We start from the raw sequence: 19,161 nt of genomic DNA, 5'->3' as shown, positions 1-19,161 counted from the left end.
TTGTGGCTTGTGGTGGCAGGTAAACTATATGCAATAATGGACATTATAATTAAATTTCCCATTCTTCTATCGCAAAAACATATTGGCCTACTACACTAGAGGACTGTAAAAAAGTATTATTAGCAAAAATTATTAGGAATTTAAATTTAAGTTCATTGCAATAGGCATAATTTATCTAAATATCAGACAACTTGTTCCTACAGAAACTGATATTCCTGAATTGCTAGTTTAGCACCCATTACTTTACTAATCTTCAAGTGGTTCTAATTCCCATTCTGTGATCTTGTCAATGCTGCATAACAAATTTCACCAGATTTTAGCAAAGTGCGCAAATCGTTTTGATGGGAAAATTTGATGCCAGCACCAGATGAATTCAAACATATAACGTGAAGCACGAAATAAAACCAATAATATGAGCGAATTAAAAAAGGTCTTACAAAAATATGTTGTGTAAATCGTACAAGCTTGAGAAAAAAATAGTAGCACATTTTTTAAGAAGGTCCACTCCTTTGTAAGGTAATAGTCATGATTTATGGCAAATGGAGAACGGCATTACCCTTCGGATGCAAGTATTATAAAAAACAATTGCTCAAAAAACATTATCAATGGTAAACCATCGAGTAATAATATAAATAATAATACTGCAATAGACAAAAAAATCGTTCACTTGTTTTAAAATTATAGGTGGCACACTGGTAATGAGTTGAACTAAGCATTGTAACACTACATGATTAGCAATAATACTAGCATGATTGCTTTACCCTAAGCGACAGACTATTCAACATACAGCTACAGAAAAATAACGGTTAACAAATCAAACAGTTAACAGCGAATGGTAACATTTGATAATGTAAAAATATATTTTACAAAATGTTCAAGAGCTTTTAAATGGGCAGTATTCAGTGGTGGCAATTTTGTTGTTTAAATTCTCGATGCAGCGCTCAAGTAGCTCAACTATTCCTCTCTTTCCTTTTCTTGAACCATCTGCATCAGTTGAATTTGTTCAGACCCATTGTTTAAAGCAACTACTTCTTGATCAGTGGCGTCATCATCTGAATCAACAATACAGTAAATCAAATGAATTTAATCAACAATGTATGCTACCGTTTAAAGGTTTAAACTATGTCGGTGTGATACAATGATTACCTGGGTCGGTTGTGATATAGTTTTTGTGCGATGGGGCGTACAGCGAAAGAACAAGAAACACATATATGTTCCAAAGTCCATACACACCAGTAAAAAAACCTGATGTTGGATTAAACTTATATCCTTCAGGTAAGTAGTGATCCATGACACCTTCAAGTTTCTGTAAAACAATTTTTTAAGAATATATAAACAAATTTAGGAATAACAGTTAACCAAAGTTAAAAAAGCAACAAAGAAGCATGCAAACCAAATGTTATAGCCTCGACTGAGGAAGGTCTGTTTAATAGTTGTAATAAGTTTTCTACTATTTATTTAATTGTTTTTTTTATGTTTAATAGTTTTTTTGTTCCCCATAAACCAGCTAGTGATTTATTATCAACTTCAAACAGTACTTTTGGACTAGCCCAAAATTTTTTCATGTCTAACAATCCATAATGCCCCAATATGTTATGCAGATTTAGAAGTTTGAAATACCTGTTCCAAAACAAAAAAAGCAATAGTAAGTCCTGCAGTGCCAATTGACAGAAGCATCAGTATTCTGAATCGATTTACAATCTTCTGAAAGTGAGCTGTTCGATCATGCTGCAAGATAAACCTTCTTTTGAATCTGATTGACCGGAAAACACGAAAAACCAAGTAGCAGAGAAGAAGGAAATAGGCGACTCCTGCAATGCAACCAACAACAAGTAGAACCATTCCGAGCGTGGGATGTTTCCATATTGTTGATGTTGGGTTTAGGAGCTGTGTTCCACGTTCACCCAGTTCAAATCCTAGGAATGCTAAACAAGCTGAACTTATGCATGCAAGATGCCATTTGTATGCAGACAAATTGTTACGGTGTGCTTGATCCTGAAATAAAAAAAAACAGTCTAGGATCAGAACAGCAGGTGATTTCATGGTGTCTTACACAAAGTCTAGTTGTGAATTCTTTTGACTTTTTATATGCCAATAGAAAGACACATAACGCTAAGGGTCTTCATAAGGTGCCAAAACTTTTGAACAGTGAAAACTACTTTAGATTAATCTAGAACTTATCTAATTTATTATATTTATTAATTCATTTCATTTATTATATGATAACAACCTTTAGCATTTTCACTGCATCAAAAAACGTTTTAACCTACATGACCTAATTAGACATACCATCAAGTGTTCCCCAGTGAAAATGACCCAGAAGCCAAACAGCACAGCATAAAACAACCCTTGTCTAATATCAATGAACAAAAGCATCCAAGATGCATCAGTGAATATAGAAATGAGCTCCAGTGGTAGGTTTAAAAATTCCATTCCAATGGCAAGCCCAAATATTGCTCTGTAGAAAAATATATGGAAACAGGTAATGCCAATAACCAGCAACTAAACAATAGAATCACGCTAGTTTATTACTTTTCAATTAAAAAGGCAGGCCTTGCAAGTGCTAATACTCTTCTCCAGTACCAAATAACAGGAAACACCATAATTGTACAAAGGGCAACCTTTAGACTGATCCAGATTTTAGTGAAACCTCCTGTCTGTGAAATGCTCTGAAATAATTGTAAGAGGTATAAATTTATTTGTTGATTTAAAACTGTTATTATATAGTAATACAAACTCTTTAATTCAACTACAACTATATCACATTATCACAATATTAAAAATACAAATTAAAATACTAAATTTGGTTGTTAAAACTTACTTCATTTAAACCTTATAGCTTAAATATAATTTAAACTATTATTATTGTACACTTATATAAAAGCCTACCACTATATTAAGATTTGTGACTTTTCCTATTCCCATATTCGGCGATTTAGCAGGATCCATTAGATTGACTGGAAGGCGGATATTTAACAAATAATACTTATGTGGAATAGATCCCAACTGAAAGAGGAAGACTGGATCACAGTTATAAGGAATATAGTGATGCTTTTCTGTTTTGGGGTGCTCAAAAATACAATCAACTGGCCTTTTTTCTACAGCCTCAACTAGCGGAGACCAAGCTTCAGAATGTTTAAAGGAACTAGGGTCATCGCTATACCCCAAACGTATGTTCATTGTAATCTCTGGATTGTCAGCTAGGAAAAAAATCAATTATTAGAAAATATATTGTTGTTAAATTACAAACAGCATAATGTGGCCAATGTAATTACCGATTTGCCTGTCCTTGTGATACGGTATCTCAAACATAGCCAAAGTGAGTAGATACTGAAACCACCTTATGAGGTATCGGCCTTTTAGAGGTATTATCACAGAAAATACAACATTGTTTGGGCCAACTTCCTGGGCATATTGGTTATCTTCATCCTCTAAATTCTTTATAGATATACATAAACTGGGTTAAAATGGTATCATTATTTTTTTTAAAAAAAGGACTATAACGGTTTACTTACAACTGGGTGACAAGTGTCAGGCAGGACCCAGTCAGAATCTGTACTTGCACAGTTGATAGCAGTTTGCAGTTGACTCATGGTAGGTCTGGGAGCTAGAAATTGAGAGCAATTGTAAACAGAATATGTATTGTAAATAATTTTTGTGATACATGTGTAAATAGATATTTTCACTCAAAAAATAAGAGGTCTGGAGTTTATCGAATTCTAAAAAGATCACTCAACTCCTGTCCTGGAAAGGTTTAAAAGTGGTTAAGGTAAAATAAGCAAAATTCATCAAAATGACAAGTGCACAATAGTTTTTCCAGGAGGTTGGTGCAACATTTTATTTTAAAACCTAATTATCTTCAATTTTAGAAATATTGAAAAAAAATTTAATCTTTAAATTCAATGTTGGATTGAAACATAATATGACTGGAAAGCACAAATTTATATATTTTATCGAATTGGGCCAACAGAGTACTGTATGAGTTCCAATACTCCTGCTTAACATTGCATATCAGCTTCGATGCGATATTATACAACATTCGTAGTTATTATAAAATTACATCCGATTTATGAAAACTGTGTGTTTGTATTAGTAATTCAAAAGAAAAACTCCAAGACAGTAATTTATCTCAGGTAAGTTAAATTTCCTATATCAACTTACCTAGAACACCACCCAATACAATGAAGACAATTTCAAGGATTACAAGGCCAAGAACCATGGCAAGTAATTTTCTGTTGGAAATGTTTTCAAGAACTGTGCCTGCCATTTTTATCTGTTTCTGCTATAAAGTATTACTTGTCTTTTTAGATTTACATCAGTAAGCTAAATTAAAAATATGGCAAAATCATTTTTCTTAAATAATTTATTTAATTGAATAATACTGCTTCAAAAACTATAATTTGAACACAAACTATAAAGAACAATCATGTGCAAAGTGAGAGATAAGGCGATTCGGAATCGGAAGTGTAATGCATTATTTTCCCACGGTATGACGTAATGTCTAGCCCAGTGATATTTCATCCGTGCGATTCTTACACATTTTATGATTTTATCCTTTTTGTAACTGCGTACCACAATTCTCTTATGCATAATGTACATCCGCCTACAACCGATATTGCCTTATAGATAGCTATTTTTTAAAACAGAAAAAGCAGTGTTGAAAGTAATCCGGAACGGTCCGGCACGACGTTTAGGTAAAATATTTGTTGCTGGTATGCTACACCGGTACAAAAAATCTTCATTTTTGTAAGACTATGTTCCTTTTTACCAGGCCATCCCACGATCTGCTTGAACTCAATAAAAGTGAAATTTTGTTGCATACTTCAGTGGCGTAACCAGCAAAATTTGAGCCAAATATTTTAAATTTGAACTAGTAAGAGCCTATCGATGCAGAAAAAAGACAAAGTATGCTGAGGGAAAACTATATCTTAATAACTTGACATTCAAGCCGCTACCCCACAGAAATAAATAGTTTAAGCTTCATTTTTTACTTGTTTTTTTGAAGAGAGGACTGATTACAAAGCGAAAAACTAATGCTTGATACCGGGTACTGAGAATTCCCTGAGAGAGCAAATTAGGCCGTTGACGCATGGGAGAAAGACTTAATGAAGAAAACACTGTAAAGCTGATTCAGCACAGAGGTTATCACAATAAACTTTTTATTCGACTAGCCTACTGGTTATTGTCGGCTCCTTTATATTAGCTACTTCAAAAGCTTGATTAAAAATTTTTGACGATGTGTCCAAGCATAGGTAATATGCTTTTTTGTTCGAGAACATTTTGAAGAGATAAGGCTCTTCGCTGTTGGCACACTGGTTCTTTGAGTGCTGAATATCGCCCAATCAAACACACGGCGCCAGTTACGCCGGACGACGGCGGTATTCTACAATGTTGTAGGTCCTATAATATGATAGATCTTATTTCAACTTGGTTAGTCAGAGTTTTAGGGATGTCCGAATAGGCTATATCAGAACGCAGCCGATACCCCATGTAAAGTATTTTACGTTTATCGGGTGATATTGGTGCCGATCCGAAATTATTTTGTGCATTACAGTCATGTTTCGCGGTCAAAAGTGAAGTTTTCTTTTTTTAAATGTAGATTTCTGAGAAAATGTTACATTAAAAATTAACGATAAAGACTTTTTAAGGCAAAAGCAAATATAGGTTTATAACCCTAAAATCACCTAAATGACCCTTCAAAATTCATCAACTTTTGCTCAAAGTCTCTATAGAAAAGTATAATTTCTATGAACTTTGACTTTGCTTATTTAACCATCGTATATAGATCGTATACATATTTGCTATCGGATCGCAGTACTTTAAGCTCAAAATATCGGGTCTCGGCATCGAAACAAAAGCCGAGGAGCACTCCGACATTATTGTTACCGGTATTTCAATTTTAGTTTTAGTAGTAGTTCAGTGATAGGCTAATTCTGTATGGGCATCTCATGTAGCCTATTCTGTTCGGTTACAATAAAAAAAAGAAGTTGGTTCAAGACCCGAGTTTAGTTTGAGTTTTTCTATACGATTCATTCAGTGCCGTACCGATACTTTAAATTAATACTTGAACACAGCAGAACAATATCCGTGTAACTTAGTTGTGGGTTACTAATCACGAACTATGTTAAAAGCCCACCAAACAATAAACTCTTCGTGATCTGACGTCCTTGAAAATATCTTTGAAAGGGCATATAGGCTATATATGGCTGAAGTTCTTCGTATTCGAGTTCTTCGTATTTTCTTCTTTTCCCAAGTAAAGAAAAGACAGGTTTTAATGCCGGCCGTTGAAAGTATCAACGACCGGCTCGGTCGTTTCCCCGATAGTTGCATGGAGGAACACATTTGCGCGCCTTCTCTCGAAAACGGCGGTGGAAGAAACAAAGACCCTGGTCGTTGATATTAGCTGAATGGGTTTTGTGGTTGCGTGAAGGCGTTGACGAACCAACCTTTGAAACAGTCATTCTTGTCCGACTGCTGCTTGCTTGCCAAAGCGTGTCTGCACACTGGGCTAAATGGCGTGGATTGGTCATTTCCTCGCTTGCTAAAATAACGCGGACATCCTGGGGCAGGCGCTGTAGGAACAAATGTTGAAAAAGAAAACACGCCTCGTGTGAGCCCAGAAGCGCAAGCATGTCATCCATTAACTCAGAAGGCTTACGGTCTCCTAAATCGGGCATGTTAAGCAGCTGAGAAGCTCGTTCCTGTGGTGAAAGACCGAAAGTGCTCAAGAGCCTTTGCTAAATGGCGTTGTATTTTCCATCTTGCGGTGGATTCTCTGACAGATCGATTAGACGTTTTGCGGTGTCTTGATCTAGGGCTGCAACCACGTGGTAATATTTCGTAGTGTCAATCGCTACATTGCGCAATGCGAATTGCGCTTCTGCTTGTTGGAACCAGACACGTGGCTGCGCAGACCAGAACGAAGGCAGTTTGAGGGCAACGGCGTGTTGCATTATTGCTTGACTTTCCTCCGTCATATACTTTTGTTGTCCAGAAATGTCGTTTCTGGACTTGCAGGGGTCACCAGATGTAGCGATGATTCTTGTATGAGGCGCTCAAAGAAGTGGTGAAACATGTACCGCGTAACCACGATGAAAACGTACGCATGAAAAAGGCAATTGTACGCTTCGTCAACTGCAGTGTGCTAACTCGAGTGTGACATTAATTAGGTCACCCACGGGCTGTTACACGCCAGCAACTATGCTGGAGGGAGACTGCGTGCATAGAGTCGCCACAGTACAATGATTACCTGGGTCGGTTGTGATATAGTTTTGGTGCGATGGGGCATACAGCGAAAGAACAAGAAACACATATATGTTCCAAAGTCCATACACACCAGTAAAAAAACCTGATGTTGGATTAAACTTATATCCTTCAGGTAAGTAGTGATCCATGACACCTTCAAGTTCCTGTAAAACAATTTTTTAAGAATATACAATATATATACAAAGAAGCATGCAAACCAAATGTTATAGCCTCGACTGAGGAAGGTCTGTTTAATAGTTGTAATAAGTTTTCTACTATTTATTTAATTGTTTTTTTTATGTTTAATAGTTTTTTTGTTCCCCATAAACCAGCTAGTGATTTATTATGAACTTCAAACAGTACTTTTGGACTAGCCCAAATTTTTTTCATGTCTTACAATCCATAATGCCCCAATATGTTATCCAGATTTAGAAGTTTGAAATACCTGTTCCAAAACAAAAAAAGCAATAGTAAGTCCTGCAGTGCCAATTGACAGAAGCATCAGTATTCTGAATCGATTTACAATCTTCTGAAAGTGAGCTGTTCGATCATGCTGCAAGATAAACCTTCTTTTGGATCTGATTGACCGGAAAACACGAAAAACCAAGTAGCAGAGAAGAAGGAAATAGGCGACTCCTGCAATGCAACTAACAACAAGTAGAACCATTCCGAGCGTGGGATGTTTCCATATTGTTGATGTTGGGTTTAGGAGCTGTGTTCCACGTTCACCCAATTCAAATCCTAGGAATGCTAAACAAGCTGAACTTATGCATGCAAGATGCCATTTGTATGCAGACAACTTGTTACGCTGTGCTTGATCCTGAAATAAAATAAACAGTCTAGGATCAGCTAACAGCAGGTGATTTCATGATGTCTTACACAAAGTCTAGTTGTGAATTCTTTTGACTTTTTATATGCCAATAGAAAGACACATAATGCTAAGGGTCTTCATAAGGTGCCAAAACTCTTGAACAGTGAAAACTACTTTAGATTAATCTAGAACTTATCTAATTTATTATATTTATTAATTCATTTCATTTATTATATGATAACAACCTTTAGCATTTTCACTGCATCAAAAAACGTTTTAACCTACATGACCTAATTAGACATACCATCAAGTGTTCCCCAGTGAAAATGACCCAGAAGCCAAACAGCACAGCATAAAACAACCCTTGTCTAATATCAATGAACAAAAGCATCCAAGATGCATCAGTGAATATTGAAATGAGCTCCAGTGGTAGGTTTAAAACTTCCATTCCAATGGCAAGCCCAAATATTGCTCTGTAGAAAAATATATGGAAACAGGTAATGCCAATAACCAGCAACTAAACAATAGAATCACGCTAGTTTATTACTTTTCAATTAAAAAGGCAGGCCTTGCAAGTGCTAATACTCTTCTCCAGTACCAAATAACAGGAAACACCATAATTGTACAAAGGGCAACCTTTAGACTGATCCAGATTTTAGTGAAACCTCCTGTCTGTGAAATGCTCTGAAATAATTGTAAGAGGTATAAATTTATTTGTTGATTTAAAACTGTTATTATATAGTAATACAAACTCTTTAATTCGAAATTCCTCACCAGGATCAAACATGACTCCTATGCCAATACATTCATGGCAACATTCGACGCTCGCAGCCTGTTTACGAACGTGCCAGTCAGTTTTACGATTGATCTAATCCTATCGCAGATCTTTCGAGATGGGAATGACTCTTTTCATGGGCTAGATCGCCGTGGGCTAAAGAAATTGCTTCATTGGACCGCTGAGACCACAACATTTCAGTTCGATGACCGAATATACAAGCAGGTAGACGGAGTTGCGATGGGCTCGCAACTAGCACCCTTGATGGCCGACGTCATTATGAACTACGTCTTAGATAAGGCTTTAAAGGCCACTCCAGAGAAACACCGTCCATTGACCCTCTGTCGCTATGTAGACGATCTCTTTATGGTGTTTCCGAGTCGTAATTCTATGGAGACTTTCCATCGAGCCATTAACAACATTCACCACAATATCCAATTTACTAAGGAGATAGAGGAGAATCAACACATTACCTTCCTTGACGTCCTAGTGGAACATTCTGGTGACAGACTGAGTACAACAACCTACAGGAAACCGACGTTTAGCGGACTTTACACCAAGTGGTCCAGCTTCGTACCACGCCACCAAAAAGTGCAACTTGTGCGTACACTTATATCACGAGCGTACAAGATTGCCAGCTCGTATGCCAAGATGCACAACGAGTTCCGGAATATCACTAATATCCTACTGAAGAATGGCTACCCCATCAATTTAATTGATGCCAACATCAAGTCCTTCCTCCATCGTTTACACTGTGACACGACGGTGAAAGAACCTATGGAGAATGCTTTGCGACATATTGCCATAAAACTTGTTTATCTAGGCAATATCAACCACCGCATCAAGAAGGAATTGTCGCGGTTCGTTCTCCGGACCACGGAGGGAAAAGTACGTCTCCGGGTAATCGACCTACCGCAAAAGTTGTCAGGACAGTTCTGCAGCATAAAAGACCGACAAAAGCCGTTAAATCAATGCAGTGTCGTATATCGCCTGAATTGTTCATGCGGCCATTCTTATATCGGCCAGACACGACGTAACCTTCGAACCCGTATGCATGAACACCAGCGTTCGGCGTCCTCCGAAGTTTGCAAACATTTGCAGAGCAATCCTAACCACCGAGTGGACTTCACTTCCCCAGAGATTTTGGGCTCGGCACGAGACCGCTACCGCCTCCTTCTGTTGGAGTCGCTGCTTATACAGCAGCACAAGCCCGATCTCAATGTTGACACGGTCTCAGTCCCCCTGTATTTGTTTAATACTTAAATGGTATATTCGCGCAATTCCATCGTCGTGTTCATATTTCATTTTTAATTTATTACTAATTCCCTCTTACGTGTATCTGTTGCTTCCCATTGACCTCATTGTCTTATCTTTGCCCTACTTTCGCCTTACTGATGTAATTTTTCGTTGCAGTTCTTATCTCCGTTACTTTGCGACTTCCTTTTCTGTTTATATAACGTTCTAAAACGTCCGAGCGTATATATAGTGACTCGTTTTTATCTTAGCCTCACTTACTGCACTGATGATGGCAAAAGAAATTGCCGAAACGTTTGCTAATAAAAGAATGAATCTTTTATCTATTATTTGGGCCACTCTCTTTCTATATCACATTATCACAATATTAAAAATACAAATTAAAATACTAAATTTGGTTGTTAAAACTTACTTCATTTAAACCTTATAGCTTAAATATAATTTAAACTATTATTATTGTATACTTATATAAAAGCCTACCACTATATTAAGATTTGTGACTTTTCCTATTCCCATATTCGGCGATTTAGCAGGATCCATTAGATTGACTGGAAGGCGGATATTTAACAAATAATACTTATGTGGAATAGATCCCAACTGAAAGAGGAAGACTGGATCACAGTTATAAGGAATATAGTGATGCTTTTCTGTTTTGGGGTGCTCAAAAATACAATCAATTGGCCTTTTTTCTACAGCCTCAACTAGCGGAGACCAAGCTTCAGAATGTTTAAAGGAACTAGGGTCATCGCTATACCCCAAACGTATGTTCATTGTAATCTCTGGATTGTCAGCTAGGAAAAAACTCAATTATTAGAAAATATATTGTTGTAAAAGTACAAACAGCATAATGTGGCCAATGTAATTACCGATTTGCCTGTCCTTGTGATACGGTATCTCAAACATAGCCAAAGTGAGTAGATACTGAAACCACCTTATGAGGTATCGGCCTTTTAGAGGTATTATCACAGAAAATACAACATTGTTTGGGCCAACTTCCTGGGCATATTGGTTATCTTCATCCTCTAAATTCTTTATAGATATACATAAACTGGGTTAAAATGGTATCATTATTTTTTTTAAAAAAAGGACTATAACGGTTTACTTACAACTGGGTGACAAGTGTCAGGCAGGACCCAGTCAGAATCTGTACTTGCACAGTTGATAGCAGTTTGCAGTTGACTCATGGTAGGTCTGGGAGCTAGAAATTGAGAGCAATTGTAAACAGAATATGTATTGTAAATAATTTTTGTGATACATGTGTAAATAGATATTTTCACTCAAAAAATAAGAGGTCTGGAGTTTATCGAATTCTAAAAAGATCACTCAACTCCTGTCCTGGAAAGGTTTAAAAGTGGTTAAGGTAAAATAAGCAAAATTCATCAAAATGACAAGTGCACAATAGTTTTTCCAGGAGGTTGGTGCAACATTTTATTTTAAAACCTAATTATCTTCAATTTTAGAAATATTGAAAAAAAATTTAATCTTTAAATTCAATGTTGGATTGAAACATAATATGACTGGAAAGCACAAATTTATATATTTTATCGAATTGGGCCAACAGAGTACTGTATGAGTCCCAATACTCCTGCTTAACATTGCATATCAGCTTCGATGCTATATTATACAACATTCCTAGTTATTATAAAATTACATCCGATTTATGAAAACTGTGTGTTTGTATTAGTAATTCAAAAGAAAAAATCTAAGACAGTAATTTATCTCAGGTAAGTTAAATTTCCTATATCAACTTACCTAGAACACCACCCAATACAATGAAGACAATTTCAAGGATTACAAGGCCAAGAACCATGGCAATTAATTTTCTGTTGGAAGTGTTTTCAAGAACTGTGCCTGTCATTATATGGGCCGAAAATTTATTTTCGGGACATATCTTGTTTTTGCCGCTATTTATATGGGCCGAAAATTTATTTTCGGGACATATCTTGTTTTTGCCGCTATTTATATGGGCCGAAAATTTATTTTCGGGACATATCTTGTTTTTGCCGTTATTCTTTTTTGGTTTCCTATGGTTTCCTATGGTTTCCTATGGTTTCCTATGGTTTCCTATGGTTTGTTTCAGACCGACTTTTGTCCGAAGCTTTATAGAAAAAGTAGACATCGTAGAACCTTCAAATTTTCAGACATGGCGTAGAGTGGTATGTAGGTGCTTTGTAAAAGTTTATGAGGCTGCACTCCCAGGGGCCTTTGCTTGGGGGGTAAAAACCTGAAATATTGCGTTTTAGCACTTTGTAGCTAACGACAGCCATCTAGCAGCAGAAAAACTTTCATACAGAATTCGTTCATATTCGCTTGCTTTGTCCAGCTCGCGTCGCGACGAGGCGGCTGCTGGCATCCCTGCTGCGCCCTATTGTCCCGCGCGTGCAACATTTGTGTTGGAAGTGGCTTGCCTAGTAAAACTATGCACATGCGACTTGCCTTTCATACCTCTCTAAGTAAAAAAACCTATTGCTCTTACAACACAAAATATTTTACCACCGCAAATTTAAATGCGAATCCTACAGGCAGTGTACACATCTCTGTTAGCACATGTTGTAATTGTTGCACCATTCAAACATATCAACACCAGGTCTAAGCAAATATAATTATACAAGGGCCGCAACAACAAAAAGCTTAAGTTTAACGCATTCTTAACGACGACGTTACAAAGCTACGTCATAACATGGCGTCATAAATAAATAAATCTTGCGTTTATTGGATTTAAATTGGCAAAACTTTCAATATAAAACGTGGCTTATTAGGCACATAAACGTGTTTGCATATTGCTCAAAACTACAGATTTAAACTCTGTTTCAACAGTGATTGCTCAGACCAAGGCATGGTAAAAATTTACACAGTAAAAGTTGGAAAAAGTATAGCAAACCATAGACGTTAAATCATTTAGAGAGAATGAAAATATTGACTTTTTAAACATGCTAGCTGACCAAAATGTAATAACATGGCCGTAAGCATTGTCTACGTAAATTTTTATTGATCAAATGTATGTTTCGATCATTTGCCAAAATCTACGCCATATTTGAACCCCCTTCGCTTCAAAGCCATAAGTTATTATATTATTATACACAACTTATAATTGTGTGTAGATATGTTGGATTGGAGTAACATACAGAACAGGTGCAAATAGCAAATATTCTCCAAATACGATGTTTCCAATATTCTCCAAATCGTATTTTATCGTATTGTCGCGGTAATACACAAAGAGGTAAGGCCGTGAATAAAGTTTCACCCAGCGTACAATTAACGGAGGGAAGCATTGCGAGTAGAGATGTTCAAAGCAGAATATCGGCGACACATTTATAATGCTTGCTTTAAATGCAGCGTCAGCATTTTTTCGGGCGACCAATTACTTTGCGATAAGCTTCGCCTAATAATCAAGTGTCCGCTGCAAATTTAAATGCGAAATCTTAAGGCAGTGTACGCCTCTCTGTTAGCACCTGTTGTGCATGTTGCTCCAACCAACCTACCAACATCAGGCCTAAACAACTAGCAAAACTTTCGATTTAATAGTTTGCGTATTGAGAACATAATAGTGTGTTTCATATTGTTTAAAACTACAGATTTAAAGTCTGTTTTAACAGTGATTGCTCGGACCAAGCCATGGTAAAAATTTACCGAGTAAAAGTTTGCAAAAGTATAGCAAACCATAGGCGTTAAACCATTTTAAGTCTTTGGGAGAATGATAATATTTGTTTTTCAAACACGTAAGCTGGCCAAAATGTAATAAAATGGCCATACACACTATCTACGTAAATTCTATTTATCAAATATATGTTTCGATCATTTCCCAAAATCTACGCCATATTTGAATCCCTTTCGCATCAAAGGCTTAAGTGGGGAATTTTTCGGCCCATATCTGTTTTTGCTTGCAGAAACAAGTTAAGGAAAATGAAAAACAAAATATATAATATAAAATACACAATACAAAATATTAAAAAATAAAAAGTATTAAATAAAAAAAAAAATGAAAATAAAAATAAAACATAAAAAATGAAAAATTAAAACAAAAATCAAAAAAAACTAAATAAAAAAAATAAATAATAAAAATAAAAACATTAAAAAATAAAAATATTGAAAAATAAAAATAAATAATTAAGTCAATCAAAAATATTAAAAAAAAATTGAAAAAAAAAAAAATTAAAAATTAAAAAAAAATAACACTAAACCTTGAAAGTATACCCCCTGACAAAATAAACAACAACCGCACCCCCGTCTAGTCTTTTTTGGTTTCCTATGGTATGTTTCAGACCGACTTTTGTCCGAAGCTTTATAGAAAAAGTAGACATCGTAGAACCTTCAAATTTTCAGACATGGCGTAGAGTGGTATGTAGGTGCTTTGTAAAAGTTTATGAGGCTGCACCCCCAGGGGCCTTTGCTTGTGGGGCAAAAACCTGAAATATTGCGTTTTAGCTCTTTCTAGCTAACGACTGCCATCTAGCAACACAAAAACTTTCATACAGAATTCGTTCACATTCGCTTGCTTTGTCCAGCTTGTGAAGTGACGAAGCGACTCACCGCCTGCTGTGCTTTATTGTCCCGCGCGTGAGACTTTCATTGTGTGAAGTGGCACGTTCAATCTGGGCTCGTGCGACTTGCATTTTAAAAAGAGGCTTCTCTTTAGTCAAATTACTTAATGCTCTTAAGAAATAACTTATTTTACCGCTGCAAATTTAAATGCGAAATCTGGTGGCAACTCTAATCCAACATCTCAACACCAGGCCTACACAACTTAAAATTGTGTGTTGATATGTTGGATTGGAGTAACATACTATACAGGTGCAAATAGCAAATATTCTCCAAATACGATTTTTTCAAATATTCTCCAAATCGTATTTCATCATATTGTCGTGGTAATACACAAAGAGGTAAGGCCGTGAATAAAGTTTCACCCAGCGTACAATTAACGGAGGGAAGCATTGCGAGTAGAGATGTTCAAAGCAGAATATCGGCGACACATTTATAATGCTTGCTTTAAATGCAGCGTCAGCATTTTTTCGGGCGACCAATTACTTTGCGATAAGCTTCGCCTAATGATCAAGTGTCCGCTGCGAATTTAAATGCGAAATCTTAAGGCAGTATACGCCTCTCTGTTAGCACCTGTTGTGCATGTTGCTCCAACCAACCTACCAACATCAGGCCTAAACAACTAGCAAAACTTTCGATTTAATAGTTTGCGTATTAGGCACATAATAGAGTGTTTCATATTGTTTAAAACTACAGATTTAAAGTCTGTTTTAACAGTGATTGCTCGGACCAAGCCATGGTAAAAATTTACCGAGTAAAAGTTTGCAAAAGTATAGCAAACCATAGGCGTTAAACCATTTTAAGTCTTTGGGAGAATGATAATATTTGTTTTTCAAACACGTAAGCTGGCCAAAATGTAATAAAATGGCCATACACACTATCTACGTAAATTCTATTTATCAAATATATGTTTCGATCATTTCCCAAAATCTACGCCATATTTGAACCCCTTTCGCATCAAAGGCTTAAGTGGGGAATTTTTCGGCCCATATCTGTTTTTGCTTGCAGAAACAAGTTAAGGAAAATGAAAAACAAAATATATAATATAAAATACACAATACAAAATATTAAAAAATAAAAAGTATTAAATAAAAAAAAAAATGAAAATAAAAATAAAACATAAAAAATTAAAAATTAAAAATCAAAAAAATTAAAAATCAAAACAAAAATCAAAAAAAAACTAAATAAAAAAACTAAATAATAAAAATAAAAACATTAAAAAATAAAAATATTGAAAAATAAAAATAAATAATTAAGTCAATCAAAAATATTAAAAAAAAAAATTGAAAAAAAAAAAATTAAAAATTAAAAAAAATAACACTAAACCTTGAAAGTATACCCCCTGACAAAATAAACAACAACCGCACCCCCGTCTAGTCTTTTTTGGTTTCCTATGGTATGTTTCAGACCGATTTTTGTCCGAAGCTTTATAGAAAAAGTAGACATCGTAGAACCTTCAAATTTTCAGACATGGCGTAGAGTGGTATGTAGGTGCTTTGTAAAAGTTTATGAGGCTGCACTCCCAGGGGCCTTTGCTTGGGGGGTAAAAACCTGAAATATTGCGTTTTAGCACTTTTTAGCTAACGACAGCCATCTAGCAGCAGAAAAACTTTCATACAGAATTCGTTCATATTCGCTTGCTTTGTCCAGCTCGCGTCGCGACGAGGCGGCTGCTGGCATCCCTGCTGCGCCCTATTGTCCCGCGCGTGCAACATTTGTGTTGGAAGTGGCTTGCCTAGTAAAACTATGCACATGCGACTTGCCTTTCATAAAGAGGCCTCTCTAAGTAAAAAAACCTATTGCTCTTACAACACAAAATATTTTACCACCGCAAATTTAAATGCGAATCCTACAGGCAGTGTACACATCTCTGTTAGCACATGTTGTAATTGTTGCACCATTCAAACATATCAACACTAGGTCTAAGCAAATATAATTATACAAGGACCGCAACAACAAAAAGCTTAAGTTTAACGCATTCTTAACGACGACGTTACAAAGCTACGTCATAACATGGCGTCATAAATAAATAAATCTTGCGTTTATTGGATTTAAATTGGCAAAACTTTCAAAATAAAACGTGGCTTATTAGGCACATAAACGTGTTTGCATATTGCTCAAAACTACAGATTTAAACTCTGTTTCAACAGTGATTGCTCAGACCAAGGCATGGTAAAAATTTACACAGTAATAGTTGGAAAAAGTATAGCAAACCATAGACGTTAAATCATTTAGAGAGAATGAAAATATTGACTTTTTAAACATGCTAGCTGACCAAAATGTAATAACATGGCCGTAAGCATTATCTACGTAAATTTTTATTGATCAAATGTATGTTTCGATCATTTGCCAAAATCTACGCCATATTTGAACCCCCTTCGCTTCAAAGCCATAAGTTATTATATTATTATACACAACTTATAATTGTGTGTAGATATGTTGGATTGGAGTAACATACAGAACAGGTGCAAATAGCAAATATTCTCCAAATACGATGTTTCCAATATTCTCCAAATCGTATTTCATCGTATTGTCGCGGTAATACACAAAGAGGTAAAGGTCGTGAATAAAGTTTCACCCACCGTACAATTAACGGAGGGAAGCATTTCGAGTAGGGATGTTCAAGGCAGAATATCGGCGACACATTTATAATGCTTGCTTTAAATGCGGCGTCAGCATTTTTTGGGGCGACCAATTACTTCGCGATAAGCTTCGCCTAATAATTAAGTGTCAATAGGGTGTATTTACCGCCGCAAGTTTAAATGCGAAATCTTAAGGCAGTCTACGCCTCTCTGTTAGCACCTGTTGTGCATCTTGCTCCAACCAGCATACCAACATCAGGCCTAAACTTATCTAGCAAAACTTTCGATTTAATAGTTTGCGTATTAGGCACGTAATAGTGTTTTTCATATTGTTTGAAACGACAGATTTAAAGCCTGTTTTAACAGTGATTGCTCGGACCAAGCTATGGTAAAAAATTACCTAGTGAAAGTTTGCAAAAGTATAGCAAACCATAGGCGTTAAACCATTTTTAGTCTTTAAGAGAATGATAATATTTGATTTTCAAACACGTAAGCTGGTCAAAATTTAATAAAATAGCCATATGCATTATCTAAGTAAATTCTATTTATCAAATATATGTTTCGATCATTTCCCAAAATCTACGCCATATTTGAATCCCTTTCGCATCAAAGGCATAAGTTAAGTGGGGAATTTTTCGGCCCATATCTGTTTTTGCTTGCAGAAACAAGTTAAGGAAAATGAAAAACAAAATATATAATATAAAATACACATAACAAAATATTAAAAAATAAAAAGTATTCAATAAAAAAATAAAAAATGAAAATAAAAATAAAAATAAAACATAAAAAATGAAAAATTAAAACTAAAAAAATTAAAAATCAAAACAAAAAAAAAAAAAAAAAACTAAATAAAAAAAATAAAAAATAAAAATAAAAATATTAAAAAATAAAAATATTGAAAAATAAAAATAAATAATTAAGTCAATCAAAAATATTAAAAAAAAAAAAAAAAAAAATTAAAAAGTAAAAAAAAAATAGCACTAAACCTTGAAAGTATACCCCCTGACGAAATAAACAACAACCGCAACCCCGTCTAGTTCTTTTTTGGTTTCCTATGGTTTCCTATGGTTTGTTTCAGACCGAGTTTTGTCCGAAGCTTTATAGAAAAAGTAGACATCGTAGAACCTTCAAATTTTCAGACATGGCGTAGAGTGGTATGTAGGTGCTTTGTAAAAGTTTATGAGGCTGCACTCCCAGGGGCCTTTGCTTGGGGGGTAAAAACCTGAAATATTGCGTTTTAGCACTTTGTAGCTAACGACAGCCATCTAGCAGCAGAAAAACTTTCATACAGAATTCGTTCATATTCGCTTGCTTTGTCCAGCTCGCGTCGCGACGAGGCGGCTGCTGGCATCCCTGCTGCGCCCTATTGTCCCGCGCGTGCAACATTTGTGTTGGAAGTGGCTTGCCTAGTAAAACTATGCACATTCGACTTCCTTTCATAAAGAGGCCTCTCTAAGTAAAAAAACCTATTGCTCTTACAACACAAAATATTTTACCACCGCAAATTTAAATGCGAATCCTACAGGCAGTGTACACATCTCTGTTAGCACATGTTGTAATTGTTGCACCATTCAAACATATCAACACCAGGTCTAAGAAAATATAATTATACAAGGGCCGCAACAACAAAAAGCTTAAGTTTAACGCATTCTTAACGACGACGTTACAAAGCTACGTCATAACATGGCGTCATAAATAAATAAATCTTGCGTTTATTGGATTTAAATTGGCAAAACTTTCAATATAAAACGTGGCTTATTAGGCACATAAACGTGTTTGCATATTGCTCAAAACTACAGATTTAAACTCTGTTTCAACAGTGATTGCTCAGACCAAGGCATGGTAAAAATTTAAACAGTAAAAGTGGGAAAAAGTATAGCAAACCATAGACGTTAAATCATTTAGAGAGAATGAAAATATTGACTTTTTAAACATGCTAGCTGACCAAAATGTAA

At 35.6% G+C, this 19,161-nt stretch overlaps 2 protein-coding genes and 1 pseudogene across 2 annotated transcripts; all 3 read right to left on the bottom strand.

Moving 5' to 3' along the window:
* Nucleotides 1-320: 320 nt before the first annotated feature.
* On the bottom strand, nucleotides 321-4,416 carry LOC146160955 (protein wntless homolog). Its single transcript, XM_083384560.1, has 9 exons — nucleotides 4,162-4,416; nucleotides 3,516-3,607; nucleotides 3,276-3,438; nucleotides 2,890-3,200; nucleotides 2,533-2,669; nucleotides 2,290-2,458; nucleotides 1,621-1,995; nucleotides 1,147-1,306; nucleotides 321-1,052 (listed from the first exon to the last, which is right to left on the bottom strand). The coding sequence occupies exons 1-9, from the start codon at nucleotides 4,265-4,267 to the stop codon at nucleotides 955-957; spliced, it is 1,611 nt and encodes a 536-aa protein (XP_083240686.1). The 5' UTR covers nucleotides 4,268-4,416; the 3' UTR covers nucleotides 321-954.
* Nucleotides 4,417-6,164: 1,748 nt separating this feature from the next.
* LOC146160954 (uncharacterized) lies at nucleotides 6,165-6,977 on the bottom strand (annotated as a pseudogene).
* On the bottom strand, nucleotides 6,660-11,943 carry LOC146160953 (protein wntless homolog). The gene is made up of 8 exons (XM_083384335.1): nucleotides 11,838-11,943; nucleotides 11,192-11,283; nucleotides 10,952-11,114; nucleotides 10,566-10,876; nucleotides 8,604-8,740; nucleotides 8,361-8,529; nucleotides 7,691-8,065; nucleotides 6,660-7,409 (listed from the first exon to the last, which is right to left on the bottom strand). The coding sequence occupies exons 1-8, from the start codon at nucleotides 11,941-11,943 to the stop codon at nucleotides 7,185-7,187; spliced, it is 1,578 nt and encodes a 525-aa protein (XP_083240461.1). The 3' UTR covers nucleotides 6,660-7,184.
* Nucleotides 11,944-19,161: the final 7,218 nt, after the last annotated feature.

This window comes from Ascidiella aspersa, chromosome 3 (assembly GCF_963924565.1).
Source record: "Ascidiella aspersa chromosome 3, kaAscAspe10.2, whole genome shotgun sequence".
Lineage (NCBI taxonomy): Eukaryota > Metazoa > Chordata > Ascidiacea > Phlebobranchia > Ascidiidae > Ascidiella > Ascidiella aspersa.
The sequence above is the reverse complement of the archived record's forward strand: the minus strand, read 5'-3'. Positions and strand labels throughout refer to the sequence as shown.

Bases quoted from the DNA above. Each gene is read 5' to 3' on its own strand.
- LOC146160953 (XM_083384335.1), bottom strand. From the start codon at position 11,943: ATGACAGGCACAGTTCTTGAAAACACTTCCAACAGAAAATTAATTGCC. The intron at 8,741-10,565 runs GTAGGCTTTTAT...CAATTATTTCAG, and splicing joins TCACAAATCTTAATATAGTG to AGCATTTCACAGACAGGAGG. The intron at 7,410-7,690 runs GTATTTCAAACT...ATTGTTTTACAG, and splicing joins CTTTTTTTGTTTTGGAACAG to GAACTTGAAGGTGTCATGGA.
- LOC146160955 (XM_083384560.1), bottom strand. From the start codon at position 4,267: ATGGCAGGCACAGTTCTTGAAAACATTTCCAACAGAAAATTACTTGCC. The intron at 2,670-2,889 runs GTAGGCTTTTAT...CAATTATTTCAG, and splicing joins TCACAAATCTTAATATAGTG to AGCATTTCACAGACAGGAGG. The intron at 2,459-2,532 runs GTAATAAACTAG...ATTTTTCTACAG, and splicing joins CCTGCCTTTTTAATTGAAAA to AGCAATATTTGGGCTTGCCA.